This window comes from Oncorhynchus tshawytscha, unplaced genomic scaffold (assembly GCF_018296145.1).
Source record: "Oncorhynchus tshawytscha isolate Ot180627B unplaced genomic scaffold, Otsh_v2.0 Un_contig_7015_pilon_pilon, whole genome shotgun sequence".
NCBI classification, from domain to species: domain Eukaryota; kingdom Metazoa; phylum Chordata; class Actinopteri; order Salmoniformes; family Salmonidae; genus Oncorhynchus; species Oncorhynchus tshawytscha.
In genome coordinates, this window is record NW_024609765.1 from 68,371 (window position 1) to 86,649 (window position 18,279).

An 18,279-nucleotide genomic window follows, 5' to 3' on the forward strand; every position below is an offset into this window, starting at 1 on the left:
ATGTGACTCACAGTGATGATGGTAACTGTCTCGTTGACATGTGACTCAGGGTGATGATGGTAACTGTCTCGTTGACATGTGACTCACGGTGATGATGGTAACTTTGTTCTCGTTGACATGTGACTCACGGTGATGATGGTAACTTTGTCCTCGTTGGCATGTGACTCACGGTGATGATGGTAACTTTGTCCTCGTTGACATGTGACTCACGGTGATGATGGTAACTTTGTCCTCGTTGGCATGTGACTCACGGTGATGATAGTAACTGTCTCGTTGACATGTGACTCACGGTGATGATAGTAACTGTCTCGTTGACATGTGACTCACGGTGATGATGGTAACTTTGTCCTCGTTGACATGTGACTCACGGTGATGATGGTAACTGTCTCGTTGACATGTGACTCACGGTGATGATGGTAACTGTCTCGTTGACATGTGACTCACGGTGATGATGGTACCTGTCTCGTTGACATGTGACTCACGGTGATGATGGTAACTGTCTCGTTGACATGTGACTCACGGTGATGATGGTAACTTTGTCCTCGTTGGCATGTGACTCACGGTGATGATGGTACCTGTCTCGTTGACATGTGACTCACGGTGAATGATGGTAACTTTGTCCACGTTGACATGTGACTCACGGTGATGATGGTAACTTTGTCCTCGTTGACATGTGACTCACGGTGATGATGGTAACTTTGTCCTCGTTGACATGTGACTCACGGTGATGATGTTAACTTTGTCCTCGTTGGCATGTGACTCACGGTGATGATGGTAACTGTCTCGTTGACATGTGACTCACGGTGATGATGGTAACTGTCTCGTTGACATGTGACTCACGGTGATGATGGTAACTTTGTCCTCGTTGACATGTGACTCACGGTGATGATGTTAACTTTGTCCTCGTTGGCATGTGACTCACGGTGATGATGGTAACTGTCTCATGTTGACATGTGACTCACGGTGATGATGGTAACTGTCTCGTTGACATGTGACTCACGGTGATGATGGTAACTTTGTCTCGTTGACATGTGACTCACGGTGATGATGGTAACTTTGTCTCGTTGACATGTGACTCACGGTGAATGATGGTAACTTTGTCCTCGTTGACATGTGACTCACGGTGATGATGGTAACTTTGTCCTCGTTGACATGTGACTCACGGTGATGATGGTAACTGTCTCGTTGCCATGTGACTCACGGTGATGATGGTAACTTTGTCCTCGTTGACATGTGACTCACGGTGATGATGGTAACTTTGTCCTCGTTGGCATGTGACTCACGGTGATGATGGTAACTGTCTCGTTGACATGTGACTCACGGTGATGATGGTAACTGTCTGTTGACACGTGACTCACGGTGATGATGGTAACTTTGTCCTCGTTGACATGTGACTCACGGTGATGATGGTAACTGTCTCGTTGACATGTGACTCACGGTGATGACTCGTTGACATGTGACTCACGGTGATGATGGTAACTTTGTCCTCATTGACATGTGACTCACGGTGATGATGGTAACTCGTTGACATGTGACTCACGGTGAATGATGGTAACTTTGTCCTCGTTGACATGTGACTCACGGTGATGATGGTAACTTTGTCCTCGTTGACATGTGACTCACGGTGATGATGATGGTAACACGGTGAATGATTGTAACCTCGTTGACATGTGACTCACGGTGATGATGGTAACTTTGTCCTCACGGTGATGATTGACATGACATGACTCACGGTGATGATGGTAACTTTGTCCTCGTTGACATGTGACTCACGGTGATGATGGTAATGATGTGACTCACGGTGATGATGTAACCTGTCTCGTTGACATGTGACTCACGGTGATGATGGTAACTTTGTCCTCGTTGACATGTGACTCACGGTGATGATGGTAACTTTGTCCTCGTTGACATGTGACTCACGGTGATGATGGTAACTTTGTCCTCGTTGACATGTGACTGTGATGATGGTAACTGTCTCGTTGACATGTGACTCACGGTGATGATGGTAACTGTCTCGTTGACATGTGACTCACGGTGATGATGGTAACTTTGTGTTGACATGTGACTCACGGTGATGATGGTAACTTTGTCCTCGTTGACATGTGACTCACGGTGATGATGATGGTGAACGGTGATGATGGTAACTTTGTCCTCGTTGACATGTGACTCACGGTGATGATGGTAACTTTGTCCTCGTTGACATGTGACTCACGGTGATGATGGTAACTTTGTCCTCGTTGACATGTGACTCACGGTGATGATGGTAACTGATCGTTGACATGTGACTCACGGTGATGATGGTAACTTTGTCCCATGTGACTCGGTGATGATGGTAACATGTGACTCACGGTGATGATGGTAACATGTGACTCACGGTGATGATGGTAACTTTGTCCTCGTTGGCATGTGACTCACGGTGATGATGGTAACTTTGTCCTCGTTGACATGTGACTCACGGTGATGATGGTAACTTTGTCCTCGTTGGCATGTGACTCACGGTGATGATGGTAACTTTGTCCTCGTTGGCATGTGACTCACGGTGATGATGGTAACTTTGTCCTCGTTGACATGTGACTCACGGTGATGATGGTACTTTGTCCTCGTTGGCATGTGACTCACGGTGATGATGGTAACTTTGTCCTCGTTGACATGTGACTCACGGTGATGATGGTAACTTTGTCCTCGTTGACATGTGACTCACGGTGATGATGGTAACTTTGTCTCGTTGACATGTGACTCACGGTGATGATGGTAACTTTGTCCTCGTTGGCATGTGACTCACGGTGATGATGGTAACTTTGTCCTCGTTGACATGTGACTCACGGTGATGATGGTAACTTTGTCCTCGTTGACATGTGACTCACGGTGATGATGGTAACTTTGTCCTCGTTGACATGTGACTCACAATGAATGATGGTAACTTTGTCCTCGTTGACATGTGACTCATGGTAATGATGGTAACTTTGTCCTCGTTGGCATGTGACCCATGGTGATGATGGTAACTTTGTCCTCGTTGACATGTGACTCATGGTGATGATGGTAACGTTGTCCTCGTTGGTAACTTTGTCCTCGTTGACATGTGACTCACGGTGATGATGGTAACTTTGTCCTCGTTGGCATGTGACTCACAGTGATGATGGTAACTGTCTCGTTGACATGTGACTCAGGGTGATGATGGTAACTGTCTCGTTGACATGTGACTCACGGTGATGATGGTAACTTTGTTCTCGTTGACATGTGACTCACGGTGATGATGGTAACTTTGTCCTCGTTGGCATGTGACTCATGGTGATGATGGTAACTTTGTCCTCGTTGACATGTGACTCACGGTGATGATGGTAACTTTGTCCTCGTTGACATGTGACTCATGGTGATGATGGTAACTGTCTCGTTGACATGTGACTCATGGTGATGATGGTAACTGTCTCGTTGACATGTGACTCACGGTGATGATGGTAACTTTGTCCTCGTTGACATGTGACTCATGGTGATGATGGTAACTGTCTCGTTGACATGTGACTCAGGGTGATGATGGTAACTGTCTCGTTGACATGTGACTCACGGTGATGATGGTAACTGTCTCGTTGACATGTGACTCACGGTGATGATGGTAACTGTCTCGTTGACATGTGACTCACGGTGATGATGGTAACTGTCTCGTTGACATGTGACTCACGGTGAATGATGGTAACTTTGTCCTCGTTGACATGTGACTCACGGTGATGATGGTAACTGTCTCGTTGACATGTGACTCACGGTGAATGATGGTAACTTTGTCCTCGTTGACATGTGACTAGAGGTGATGATGGTAACTTTGTCCTCGTTGACATGTGACTCACGGTGATGATGGTAACTGTCTCGTTGACGTGTGACTCACGGTGAATGATGGTAACTTTGTCCTCGTTGACATGTGACTCACGGTGAATGATGGTAACTCTGTCCTCGTTGGCATGTGACTCACGGTGATGATGGTAACTTTGTCCTCGTTGACATGTGACTCACGGTGAATGATGGTAACTTTGTCCTCGTTGACATGTGACTCATGGTGATGATGGTAACTGTCTCGTTGACATGTGACTCAGGGTGATGATGGTAACTGTCTCGTTGACATGTGACTCATGGTGATGATGGTAACTTTGTCCTCGTTGGCATGTGACTCACGGTGATGATGGTAACTGTCTCGTTGACATGTGACTCACGGTGATGATGGTAACTTTGTCCTCGTTGGTAACTTTGTCCTCGTTGTCATGTGACTCACGGTGAATGATGGTAACTTTGTCCTTGTTGGCATGTGACTCACGGTGATGATGGTAACTTTGTCCTCGTTGACATGGGACTCACGGTGATGATGGTAACTTTGTCCTCGTTGGCATGTGACTCACGGTGATGATGGTAACTTTGTCCTGGTTGGCATGTGACTCACGGTGATGATGGTAACTTTGTCCTCGTTGACATGTGACTCACGGTGATGATGGTAACTTTGTCCTCGTTGGCATGTGACTCACGGTGATGATGGTAACTTTGTCCTCGTTGACATGTGACTCACGGTGATGATGGTAACTTTGTCCTCGTTGACATTTGACTCACGGTGATGATGGTAACTGTCCTCGTTGACATGTGACTCACGGTGATGATGGTAACTTTGTCCTCGTTGACATGTGACTCACGATGAATGATGGTAACTTTGTCCTCGTTGACATGTGACTCATGGTGATGATGGTAACTTTGTCCTCGTTGGCATGTGACTCACGGTGATGATGGTAACTTTGTCCTCGTTGGCATGTGACTCATGGTGATGATGGTAACTTTGTCCTCGTTGACATGTGACTCATGGTTATGATGGTAACTTTGTCCTCGTTGACATGTGACTCACGGTGATGATGGTAACTTTGTCCTCGTTGGCATGTGACTCACAGTGATGATGGTAACTGTCTCGTTGACATGTGACTCAGGGTGATGATGGTAACTGTCTCGTTGACATGTGACTCACGGTGATGATGGTAACTTTGTCTCGTTGACATGTGACTCACGGTGATGATGGTAACTTTGTCCTCGTTGGCATGTGACTCACGGTGATGATGGTAACTTTGTCCTCGTTGACATGTGACTCACGGTGATGATGGTAACTTTGTCCTCGTTGGCATGTGACTCACGGTGATGATAGTAACTGTCTCGTTGACATGTGACTCAGGGTGATGATGGTAACTGTCTCGTTGACATGTGACTCATGGTGATGATGGTAACTTTGTCCTCGTTGACATGTGACTCACGGTGATGATGGTAACTGTCTCGTTGACATGTGACTCATGGTGATGATGGTAACTGTCTCGTTGACATGTGACTCATGGTGATGATGGTAACTGTCTCGTTGACATGTGACTCACGGTGATGATGGTAACTTTGTCCTCGTTGGCATGTGACTCACGGTGATGATGGTAACTTTGTCCTCGTTGACATGTGACTCACGGTGAATGATGGTAACTTTGTCCTCGTTGGCATGTGACCCATGGTGATGATGGTAACTTTGTCCTCGTTGACATGTGACTCATGGTGATGATGGTAACTTTGTCCTCGTTGGTAACTTTGTCCTCGTTGACATGTGACTCACGGTGATGATGGTAACTTTGTCCTCGTTGGCATGTGACTCACAGTGATGATGGTAACTGTCTCGTTGACATGTGACTCAGGGTGATGATGGTAACTGTCGTTGACATGTGACTCACGGTGATGATGGTAACTTTGTCTCGTTGACATGTGACTCACGGTGATGATGGTAACTTTGTCCTCGTTGGCATGTGACTCACGGTGATGATGGTAACTGTCTCGTTGACATGTGACTCACGGTGATGATGGTAACTGTCTCGTTGACATGTGACTCACGGTGATGATGGTAACTTTGTCCTCGTTGGCATGTGACTCACGGTGATGATGGTAACTTTGTCCTCGTTGGCATGTGACTCACGGTGATGATGGTAACTTTGTCCTCGTTGACATGTGACTCACGGTGATGATGGTAACTTTGTCCTCGTTGACATGTGACTCACGGTGATGATGGTAACTTTGTCCTCGTTGACATGTGACTCACGGTGATGATGGTAACTTTGTCTTCGTTGGCATGTGACTCACGGTGATGATGGTAACTTTGTCCTCGTTGGCATGTGACTCACGGTGATGATGGTAACTTTGTCCTCGTTGACATTTGACTCACGGTGATGATGGTAACTTTGTCCTCGTTGACATGTGACTCACGGTGATGATGGTAACTTTGTCCTCGTTGACATGTGACTCACGGTGAATGATGGTAACTTTGTCCTCGTTGACATGTGACTCATGGTGATGATGGTAACTTTGTCCTCGTTGGCATGTGACTCATGGTGATGATGGTAACTTTGTCCTCGTTGGCATGTGACTCATGGTGATGATGGTAACTTTGTCCTCGTTGACATGTGACTCATGGTGATGATGGTAACTTTGTCCTCGTTGGTAACTTTGTTGACATGTGACTCACGGTGATGATGGTAACTTTGTCCTCGTTGGCATGTGACTCACAGTGATGATGGTAACTGTCTCGTTGACATGTGACTCAGGGTGATGATGGTAACTGTCTCGTTGACATGTGACTCACGGTGATGATGGTAACTTTGTCTCGTTGACATGTGACTCACGGTGATGATGGTAACTTTGTCCTCGTTGACATGTGACTCACGGTGATGATGGTAACTTTGTCCTCGTTGACATGTGACTCACGGTGATGATGGTAACTTTGTCCTCGTTGGCATGTGACTCACGGTGATGATGGTAACTTCTGTTGACATGTGACTCAGGGTGATGATGGTAACTGTCTCGTTGACATGTGACTCACGGTGATGATGGTAACTTTGTCCTCGTTGACATGTGACTCACGGTGATGATGGTAACTGTCTCGTTGACATGTGACTCACGGTGATGATGGTAACTGTCTCGTTGACATGTGACTCACGGTGATGATGGTACCTGTCTCGTTGACATGTGACTCACGGTGATGATGGTAACTGTCTCGTTGACATGTGACTCACGGTGATGATGGTAACTTTGTCCTCGTTGACATGTGACTCACGGTGATGGTAACTTTGTTCTCGTTGGCATGTGACTCACGGTGATGATGGTAACTGTTTCATTGACATGTGACTCAGGGTGATGATGGTAACTGTCTCGTTGACATGTGACTCACGGTGATGATGTTAACTTTGTCCTCGTTGACATATGACTCACGGTGATGATGGTAACTTTGTCCTCGTTGGCATGTGACTCACGGTGATGATGGTAACTTTGTCCTCGTTGACATGTGACTCACGGTGATGGTAACTTTGTTCTCGTTGGCATGTGACTCACAGTGATGATGGTAACTTTGTCCTCGTTGACATGTGACTCACGGTGATGATGGTAACTTTGTCTCGTTGGCATGTGACTCACGGTGATGATGGTAACTTTGTCCTCGTTGGCATGTGACTCACGGTGATGATGGTAACTTTGTCCTCGTTGACATGTGACTCACGGTGATGATGGTAACTTTGTCCTCGTTGACATGTGACTCACGGTGATGATGGTAACTTTGTCCTGGTTGGCATGTGACTCACGGTGATGATGGTAACTTTGTCCTCGTTGGCATGTGACTCACGGTGAATGATGGTAACTTTGTCCTCGTTGACATGTGACTCATGGTGATGATGGTAACTTTGTCCTCGTTGGCAACTTTGTCCTCATTGGCATGTGACTCATGGTGATGATGGTAACTTTGTCCTTGTTGGCAACTTTGTCCTCGTTGGCATGTGACTCACGGCGATGATGGTAACTACCTCATTGGCATGTGACTCATGGTGATGATGGTAGCTGCGTCCCTCATCACACCCTATTTCCTACAAAGTGCATTCTTTTTCCCCAGAGCCCTATGAGCCCTATGAGCCCTGGTCAAAAGTTGTGCACTAGGTTGGGAATAGTACTCCGTTTGGGACTCAGCTGAGGTTCAGCTCTTGAGTTAGCATTAGCATAGCATTAGCATCACCTTCTATTTCTAATCTCCCTAAAAGACAATGATTGACACGTGGAGACAAGTAGGTGAAAGCTTGTTTCACTTTTACAGATTTTCCACTCCGACAGGACTCCCTGATTTCCCTAGGGAGAGTCCATTGAGTTGATTAGGCCTAATGTCAGCAGTGCACCAGGGGTGTGTCAAATGGCACCCTTTTCCTTATACAGTGCACTACTTTTGACCAGAGCCCTATAGGCCCTGGTCAAAAGTAGTGCACTATATAGGGAAAAGGGCACCATTTAGGACACACTGCAGCACTCAGCGTTCTGGAAGGAAACCAGCTCTGTTTAATGACCACCCGCCCCTCTCTAGAATTTGCATAACCATAGCTGACTGGTTCAATTCATCTTTGACTCATTATGGCAAAATGTACGAGGCTCTTTCCTCTGCTGCAATGTGTCAGCAGCGTAACAAACTGTTTGATGTGTGTGTGTGCTTTCAATAAACATGGTGTTCTATCGTAGCGGGCTGTCAATGTGTGTCTAGAGGCACTCGTCATCCTCCGCAGTGTTTGGAATGTCTATTTTCCTCTCTCTCTCTAAGACACACACACATACACACACACAACACACAATCCGTGTGTAAACCTGTAATCTGACTGGGGTAATGGTCCATAATGAGAGATTGGGAGTGTCCGCCCTTGGACAACAGTGGGATTAAACCCTAAATTCGTTCACTGTCCTACTTCTCAGATTAATCCAGAAAGTGAAGGGACTCACCAGTGTTGGAATCTCTCTCTTCCTCTCTCTGTAAGACACACACACACGCACTCACACACGCGCAAGCATGCACGCAGACATGCACGAGCGCACACTCACACGCGCACACACACACACACACACACACACACACACACACACACACACACACACACACACACACACACACACACACACACACACACACACACACACACACACACACACACACAGAGAGAGAAAGAAAGAAAGAAAGAAACAGACACCAAACAGTTTGCTTCAGAAGGGAACAGCCCACCATGCCGCCTACCACCCACCCCTATTCTATTTATATTTACATCCACAGTCAGGGCTGATGCTGCCTGACAGACCAGAGCAGTTCCCCTCTTCTCTTCACCTAGAGGGAAGGAGGAAAGGAAAGGATAGAGGCGAGGAGAGGGTGAAAAGGAAAGGGAGGAGAGCGATGGGAAGAGAGGAGATGGTGAGAGGGAAAGGGAGGAGAGGGTGAGAGGGAAGAAGAGAGGAGCGAGAAGAGATGGACGTGGACGAGACAGGAAGGGAGAGGAAAAGAAAAGAAACAAACCAAATGAGAGAGAAGAGGAGAAGGGGCTGAACCTAAAGCCATTAGTCAGGGACAGGGCACTCTAGTGTTGGATGGTGTGGGGAGAACAGTCTGTCTAGTGTTGGATGGTGTGGGGGAACAGTCTGTCTAGTGTTGGATGGTGTGGGGGTAACAGTCTGTCTAGTGTTGGATGGTGTGGGGGAGAACAGTCTGTCTAGTGTTGGATGTGTGGGGAGAACAGTCTGTCTAGTGTTGGATGGTGTGGGGGTAACAGTCTGTCTAGTGTTGGATGGTGTGGATGGTGGGGGAGAACAGTCTGTCTAGTGTTGGATGGTGTGGGGAGAACAGTCTGTCTAGTGTTGGATGGTGTGGGGAGAACAGTCTGTCTAGTGTTGGATGGTGTGGGGGGAACAGTCTGTCTAGTGTTGGATGGTGTGGGGGGGAACAGTCTGTCTAGTGTTGGATGGTGTGGGGAGAACAGTCTGTCTAGTGTTGGATGGTGTGTGGGGGGTAACAGTCTGTCTAGTGTTGGATGGTGTGGGGGGAACAGTCTGTCTAGTGTTGGATGGTGTAGGGGGAACAGTCTGTCTAGTGTTGGATGGTGTGGGGAGAACAGTCTGTCTAGTGTTGGATGGTGTGGGGGGAACAGTCTGTCTAGTGTTGGATGGTGTGGGGAGAACAGTCTGTCTAGTGTTGGATGGTGTGGGGGAACAGTCTGTCTAGTGTTGGATGGTGTGGGGGGAACAGTCTGTCTAGTGTTGGATGGTGTGGGGGGAACAGTCTGTCTAGTGTTGGATGGTGTGGGGGAAACAGTCTGTCTAGTGTTGGATGGTGTAGGGGGAAACAGTCTGTCTAGTGTTGGATGGTGTGGGGGGGAACAGTCTGTCTAGTGTTGGATGGTGTGTGGGGGAACAGTCTGTCTAGTGTTGGATGGTGTAGGGGGAAACAGTCTGTCTAGTGTTGGATGGTGTAGGGGGAAACAGTATGTCTAGTGTTGGATGGTGTGGGGGGAACAGTCTGTCTAGTGTTGGATGGTGTGGGGGAACAGTCTGTCTGGTGTTGGATGGTGTGGGGGGGAACAGTCTGTCTAGTGTTGAATGGTGTGTGGGGGGAACAGTCTGTCTAGTGTTGGATGGGTGTGGGGGAACAGTCTGTCTAGTGTTGGATGGTGTAGGGGAAACAGTCTGTCTAGTGTTGGATGGTGTAGGGGGAAACAGTCTGTCTAGTGTTGGATGGTGTGGGGGAACAGTCTGTCTAGTGTTGGATGGTGTGGGGGAAACAGTCTGTCTAGTGTTGGATGGTATAGGGGGAACAGTCTGTCTAGTGTTGGATGGTGTAGGGGGAACAGTCTGTCTAGTGCTGTACGGTGTGGGGGGACAGTGTCAGATACCCAGGATGAAGAAATGTGCAGGGCGCTATGTCCCAGACACTGATGTTATGTCCCAAATGGCATCCTGTAGGGAATTTGGTTCCACTTGGGACAGAACCTCTACTGTCCTCCTTCAGGGATGTGTGTGTGTGTGTGTGTGTGTGTATGATTGACATCCATCATCCTCAACCAGGGTGATGTTACTAATATGAGTGTATTCTTATGTTATATAACATTTTTGATTGATGTTTGATGAATAGGAAAATATCACTCAATGTCGCCTTTCTTTCTTCCCCATGTCTCCAGAGTCCTGTGGTTGAGTGATGACTCAGACTGGGGAAGAGAATGCTACTCACCGTGCTGCACCCACTGAGCCCCAGCACCACCCCAGCACCATGTCTTACTACCCTACAGCCAACCACTGTGTTTGGGGGACCACGTCTCCATAGCTACAGCAGCTAAATATACACATCTTCAATACATGAAAACTGAGAGAGGGATGGAACCATATTTCAGATTGAATGTGAGTGCTGTGGATATTAAGTAACAAACACAGTCTTACAAACTGTCAAAGGCAGAGAGAAGAACAGCATGGAAGACAGTGAGCTTATCTTTCTGGAGCGCCATGATGAGGGCGAGGGCCCTACCGTGGCCTTCTCCAAAGACAAGCCTGGAGTCATGGAGGGCCCTACCGTGGCCTTCTCCAAAGACAAGCCTGGAGTCAGGGAGGGCCCTACAGTGGTCTTCTCCAAAGACAAGACTGGAGTCATGGAGGCCAGAGACAGTAGGCCCGACTCAGGCCTGGGGCTAGGTTTGGGGCTGGAGCCAGGCCAGGGACGCCGCTCCTCGGGCTTCCACATCCCCCTCTCCCCCTCCTCTCCGGGCTCCCTGGCTGACCTGGCCATGGCCTCGTCGCCACCCCCCGGCCTGGTGAAGTCCTCCTCCACAGAGCTGCAGAGCAAAGAGACTGGTTCCTTGAGAAGCTCCAAACCCCTCCTCAGCCTGGTCAAGTCCCTCTCCACCGAGATCTCCCACCTCGAGCCCGAGGTCTACCTCTCCAAGTCGGACTCCAAACTCCACATGCACCCCTGGAAGCAGTTCACCCAGACCCAACCCAAGTTCCAGGAGGCTGGTTTTGGGAATGATAGCTGGATGGCACCCCCGTCCCCCGTTTCCCCATCGGAGCCCAAAGGAAGTTCCCTGATGACCGAGTTCGAGGACACGCGGAGGAAGTTCTCAGAGGCCATACAGGACCCCATGAGCATGTGGGGTAAAATGATGGGGGACGAGTCGAGCTCAGGGAGCCCCAAACAGAAGGTGTCTGGGGGGGGCGGGGACTCACCTGCCTCCGTTGGTAGCTGTGGAGGTGGTGGGAGTGGGACCCCATTGAACATTGAAGATGGGAGCACAGAGACACAAGTAAGATACAGACGTGGAACAGACAGTGAACTGGGTGTGTGTGAAACCCCACTAAGGAGACCCAGGAAGGGCCTTCCAAAGCCCTCACTTTCCCCAGAGCACCATAGCCAGCTGGGGGATAGCCACTACAAGATCTGCACCAACGGAGACCTCATCCAGGTGGTAGAGGTCCAGGGGGTCGGAACCAGTGGAGCTGGTACCAGAGGTCAGCATCGAGGAACCCATCCCCAGGCTCGAGGCAGGATTCCTGGGGTTCCTGTAGCCTCAGTGCCTGTCCGCTGGCTCTTGTTTGTGGGCGTACTTGCCTATGGGTTCTTTGTGCTCCCTCTGCCCTCCTATGTGACTGGGCTGTCCCTGGGGCTAGCATGTGGGTTCCTGTTAGGGTTGGTGGTGGTCCTGGTGTTAACGCCACGTCCGCGCTCCAGAGTTTTCCCCCCCTGGGGCACTACAGGGGCCCGGTGGTCCCAAGACAACAGCCAACTGCCCTCGGACCCTGTTGGTGGGCCGCGCACAGATGCAGAAGTCCTGGAGGTGAGTTTGAGGATATGGGAGTGGTCACACACACAAGTAACATAGATTGACAGAGTTACAGTAGGTCAACACAGACAGACGGACGGACAGACAGATTGTCACAGAGAGACAGACAGATACATAGGCAGGCAGGCAGGCAGGCAGGCAGGCAGGTAAGCAGGTAAGCAGACAGGCAGGCAGGCAGGCAGGCAGGCAGGTAAGCAGGCAGGTAGGCAGGCAGGCAGGCAGGTAAGCAGGCAGGTAGGCAGGCAGGCAGGCAGGCAGGTAGGCAAGCAGGCAGGCAGGTAGGCAGGCAGGCAGGCAGGCAGGCAGGCAGGCAGGCAAGGCAGGCAGGCAGGGGCAGGTAGGCAGGCAGGCAGGCAGGCAGGTAGGCAGGCAGGCAGGCAGGCAGGTAGGCAGGCAGGCAGGCAGGCAGGCAAGCAGGCAGGCAGGTAGGCAGGCAGGCAAGCAGGCAGGCAGGCAGGTAGGCAGGTAGGCAAGCAGGCAGGCAGGTAAGCAGGCAGGCAGGCAGGCAGGTAGGCAGGCAGGCAGGCAGATGGTCAGCCCTTAAAAATACAAAGAAAACAGACTTTCATCATTTATTTTTTATTTTTTATAGTTGATACATTTCTGTCTCATGAACCAAAGCACGAGCCACATACTGTATCTATGGTAACAATCATTACTACTGTCTTGGTCTCTATAGAGTGGAGGAGTAGAGACCTTTGTTTCTGTGAATGGGTGAGTGAATGAGGCCAGGTGCTGATTAGAGAGGATAGTGAGAACTGAGGGGCTTACAGCCATGGGGCTGCTTCCGCAATAGCAGCCTATTCCCTTTGTAGTGCACTACTTTTGACCAGGGCCCTGTTAAAAGGTGGTGCACCACATAGGGGATAGGATGCCATTTGGGACGCATACCATCTCCCTCAGTTGTAGCCCATGTAGTTCCTGTACATCCTCTGCCCCTTGGCCTTCGATTAGTGAGGAATGAGGGGCTTATAGCCGCCCGGTCCAGATAGATCCCATGTCAGTCTACTGTAGCCCAGGAAGTCCCTGTGTTCCCTCTGGCCCTTGGCCTTCTAGAGCTGGAGCTACGCAGTGCTAATAACCCCCAGAGCCCAGTTTAAAACCCTCTGTATCTAGGCCAGTTGACTTGCTAGTCTGATGGATTGATTGTGGATTGGTTGTGGTTTAACGTCTGTCTATCCTCATGGCAGACTTCCACCTGTGTTGTCACTCTGTGCTTTGTATCGTTTTTCATAATTGTTGGTCAAATGCGTGCGTGTATGTGTGTGTGTGTGTGTGTGTGTGTGTGTGTGTGTGTGTGTCCCATCTCCCAGTCCATTAGCTGTAGCAGCTGTGATATTTCTGTCTTGATTAATTCAGTTGGCTCTAAGCTGACCCCAAGACATAAGAAACACAAATTAGCTCAGTAGAACACTGCAAAACAGTCAAATTAGGTTGAAGCTTTTAAGGCTATAAGCCAATACAATGTTGCATGCTGCATTCAGTGTTGTATTTCAGTTTACAGTATGCATGTATACAACTTAGTACATAAGATGCAAGTATCTGTATTTGTATTTATTAATAATTATTTATACAAATTTAAAAACATTACAATACATTCACAGACCGTGTGCCCTCAGGCCCCTACTCCACCACTACCACATATTTACAGTACAAAATCCATGTACGTGTGTGTGTATAGTGTCTATGCTATCGTGTGTGTGTGTGTGTGTGTGTGTGTGTGTGTGTGTGTCTGTGCCTATGTTTGTGTTGCTTCACAGTCCCTGCTGTTCCATAAGGTGTATTTTAATCTGTTTTTTAAAATCTAATTTTACTGCTTGCATGAGTTACTTGATGTGGAATAGAGTTACATGTAGTCATGGCTCTATGTAGTCTGTTCTGGACTTGGGACTGTGAAGAGACCTCTTGTGGCATGTCTTGTGGGGTATGCATGGGTGTCCGAGCTGTGCGCCAGTAGTTCAAACAGACAGCTTGGTGCATTCGACATAAATAAATACAAGCAGTGATGAAGTCAATCTCTCTTCCTCTTTGAGACAGGAGAGATTGACATGCATATTATTAATATTAGCTCTCCAGCCGTGCTGCCCTGTTCTGAACTAATTGCAATGGTCCTAAATCCTTTTTTGTGGCACCTGACCACACGAATGAACAGGTGCGACAAAACTAGGACCTGCCTTGTTGACAGTGCTGTTAAGAAGGTAGAAACTAGGCCTGTAGGACCTGCTTTGTTGACAGTGCTGTTAAGAAGGTAGAAACTAGGGCCTGTAGGACCTGCCTTGTTGTCAGTGCTGTCAAGAAGGTGGAGCAGCACTTTATCATGGACATACTTTTCCCCATCTTAGTTACTGTTATATCAATATGTTTTGACCATGACAGTTTACAATCAAGGGTTACTCCAAGCAGTTTAGTCACCTCAACTTGCCCAATTTCCACATGATTTATTACAAGATTTAGTTGAGGTTTATGGTTTAGTGAATGATTTGTCCCAAATACAATGCTTTAAGTTTTAGAAATATTGAGGACTAACTTATTCCTACCACACACTCTTTGTTAAGTGTTGCAGTCATTTCAGTCGCTGTAGTAGCTGACATGTATAATGTTGAGTCATCCGCATACATAGACACTCTGGCTTTCCTCAAAGCCAGTGGTAATTCATTAGTAAAGATTGAAAAAAGGTAAGGGCCTTGACAGCTGCCTTGGGGAATTCCTGATTCTACTGGATTATGTTGGAGAGGCTTCCATTAAAGAACACCCTCTATGTTCTGTTAGACAGGTAACTCTTTATCCACAGCAGGGGCTGTAAAGCCATAAGACATAAGTTTTGTCAGCAGCAGACTATGATCGATCATTTCAAAGGCCGCACTGAAGTCTAACAAAACAGCCCCCACAATCTTTTTATTATCAATTTCTGTGTGTCTTCCAAGTCCAGTAGGTGAACAATCAGACATGCCAAACAAGCAGATGAATGTCACAGCGTGACTATGTTACCTAAGCTCTAAGCCCGAGTTCTGCCTCAGAGGAACAGAAACGTACGTGATTCACACTGTAGGGCCGACCCAACCTGTACTGGTCTGGCTTGAATATTTTATTTTCATATTGTTCTTTCCAGCGTGGTTGCAGCAACTATGATGGAGGTGTAAACATGCCTGTCCAGTACAGCTCCACTTGGCTCAGTAGGGTAAAATGGTAGTAGAGAGCTGCCCCTAGCTCTGATTTCACTGCCATATATTTGACTACAGGTAAATCACAGCGCTCAATAACCAATGAGTATTCAGGTAATACTAGGAAGGGTTATACTAGAACAATTACAGCAGGGAAGGAAGACAGATTTGAGACAGATTTGCTGACTGTGAAAGTTAACTGCCACAATATCTGACAACAAAAGAATGTCAATGTACATATCACCTTTAAGAAAAATTCATGGTAAGCAACTGCAAACAACAACAGCAAAAGTAAACATCAGTGAACAGCTGTGACTGCCCAAGTGAACACAATGTAAGAAAGTGAAAATAAGGTGAGTTTATTAGAGTGAGAGAAAAACACTAACAAACAAAAAAAGCTCACCAGGCAATAACCCAGAGCACTAGAGGCAGTCTCCTGTGATAGATAAGACATGTATAGAGCCAGTCTCCTGTGATAGATAAGACATGTATAGAGCCAATCTCCTGTGATAGATAAGACATGTATAGCGCCAGTCTCCTGTGATAGATAAGCCATGTATAGAGCCAGTCTCCTGTGATAGATAAGACATGTATAGAGCCAGTCCCCTGTGATAGATAAGACATGTATAGAGCCGGTCTCCTGTGATAGATAAGACATGTATAGCGCCAGTCTCCTGTGATAGATAAGACATGTATAGAGCCAGTCCCCTGCGATAGATAAGACATGTATAGAGGCAGTCTCCTGTGATAGATAAGACATGTATAGAGGCAGTCCCCTGTGATAGATAAGACATGTATATCCTGTGATAGATACAATGCATTTGGAAAGTATTCAGACCCCTTGACATTTGAAAAATCTTGTGAAGTTACCACCTTATTCTAAAATGGATTAAATAAAACAATGTCCTCATCAATCTACACTCAATACTCCATAATGACAAAGAGAAAACAGTTTTTTATAAATGTTTGCAAATGTATTAAAACTAAAAAACAGAAGTAAAAACAGCACAGAAGTATTCAATAAAATAAAGAGAGTGTCGCGCCTCTACCTCTTATGGTGTCCACCTCTTCTCCTGCTGTTGGAGCACGGAAACCCCATTTTTCCTCTTAGGGAAAGTGTTGGGTGAAATGCTGTTGTTCACGGTAAGCCCCTATGGGCCCTGGTCAAAAGGAGTGCACTATATAGGGAATAGGGTGCCATTCCAGACACAACCCAAACCTGTACTATAACACCCTCCATGCATTCTAGGGCTGGATGAACGAGATGCCCGTGTACGACCCAGAGACCTACCACCCGTTGCTCACCCACTCTGTGTATGCCACCCTGGAGGGCAGCCGCCTACGCCTGGCCTACCCCCGCACCAACATCCCCCGACAGGCAGCCTTCGACGAACCGCCCCATGAAGTCGTGTTCCTGCGCTCGCGCTGCTACCAGCTGGCCAACTGCAAGGCCAGTGTCTCCATATAGACATTTGCTTAAGGATTTCTGAAGCATCTAGGCTTTATAAAGGGTTTATAAAGGCTTTGTTACAGTAAGTTGTTCATTATTTCTTGTTTCTTATTTCAAACCAGGTCTCCCTGTTGCCTGCTGCCTTGGCACGGAAGAGAGTTTGGAATAAGAAGTACCCTATCTGTATCATACTGGCCGAGGGAGAGGTGGGGAGAGAGGAGGAGGAGGAGAGAGTGGAAGAGGGGCAAGAGGAGGAGGAGGAGGAGGAGGAGAGAACAGACAAGCAGACACTCCCAGATACACAGACACAGGGCCTCCCCGACACTCTCTACCTTTTTGGTCGTACAGGAAGAGAGAAGGAGGATTGGTTCCAGCACTTCCTGTTAGCCTCGAAGTCAGAGTTCAAGAGCAGCCCAATCAGAGATGTGCCCAAGTCTGGTAAGAAACCGTGCTGCCCCCTACTGACATGGTTGGTTACATCCAAATGGCACCCTATTCCCTGTGGGTCCTGGTCCTGGTCAAAAATAGTGCAAAACATAGGGAATAGGGTGCACACCCTGGACAGAAATCAGTTGTTTGTCATTTTTCATATATAATTAGTATTGAATCCCTCCCCTGTTCCTTACCCCCTCTGCCACTTGACCTGTCCGCCTGTTTTCTTGACTCTCTCCCTCACTCTATCTTCCTCCATCTCTCCCCACTTCCTTCCTTCCTTCTCTCTCTCTTTCTTTCTCTCTCTCCATCTCTCTCTCTTCCCCAGAGGTGTTATGCAGTGGGAGCTCCAGTATGGACAGTACGGAGCACCTGCCCTCTCTGATTGGCCTGCGTGACCTGTTGGACTACGGCTCCTACATGAGCCGCCTCATTGGCTTAGAGGGTAGCAGTCCCAGTCCCAGCCCCAGCCCCAGCCCCTGCCACAGTGACCAAGGAAGCCCCACAGCCAGGAAGAGGGTACGCTACAAGACTGGACTATTAACCTGGTGGTTCAATGGTGTTTCAATACCAAGACATTTAT

General features: G+C 47.9%; 1 protein-coding gene across 1 annotated transcript in view; it reads left to right on the top strand.

The window, feature by feature from the left end:
• Nucleotides 1-18,279, top strand: part of LOC112225806 (testis-expressed protein 2-like) — a 39,738-nt gene that overhangs the window by 14,025 nt on the left and 7,434 nt on the right. The window contains exons 2-5 of the mRNA XM_042317753.1: nt 11,004-12,647; nt 17,064-17,264; nt 17,387-17,702; nt 18,025-18,215. Of these exons, the coding sequence (XP_042173687.1) occupies nt 11,289-12,647; nt 17,064-17,264; nt 17,387-17,702; nt 18,025-18,215 (2,067 nt within the window). The 5' untranslated portion in view covers nt 11,004-11,288. The remainder of the gene's footprint in view (nt 1-11,003; nt 12,648-17,063; nt 17,265-17,386; nt 17,703-18,024; nt 18,216-18,279) is intronic.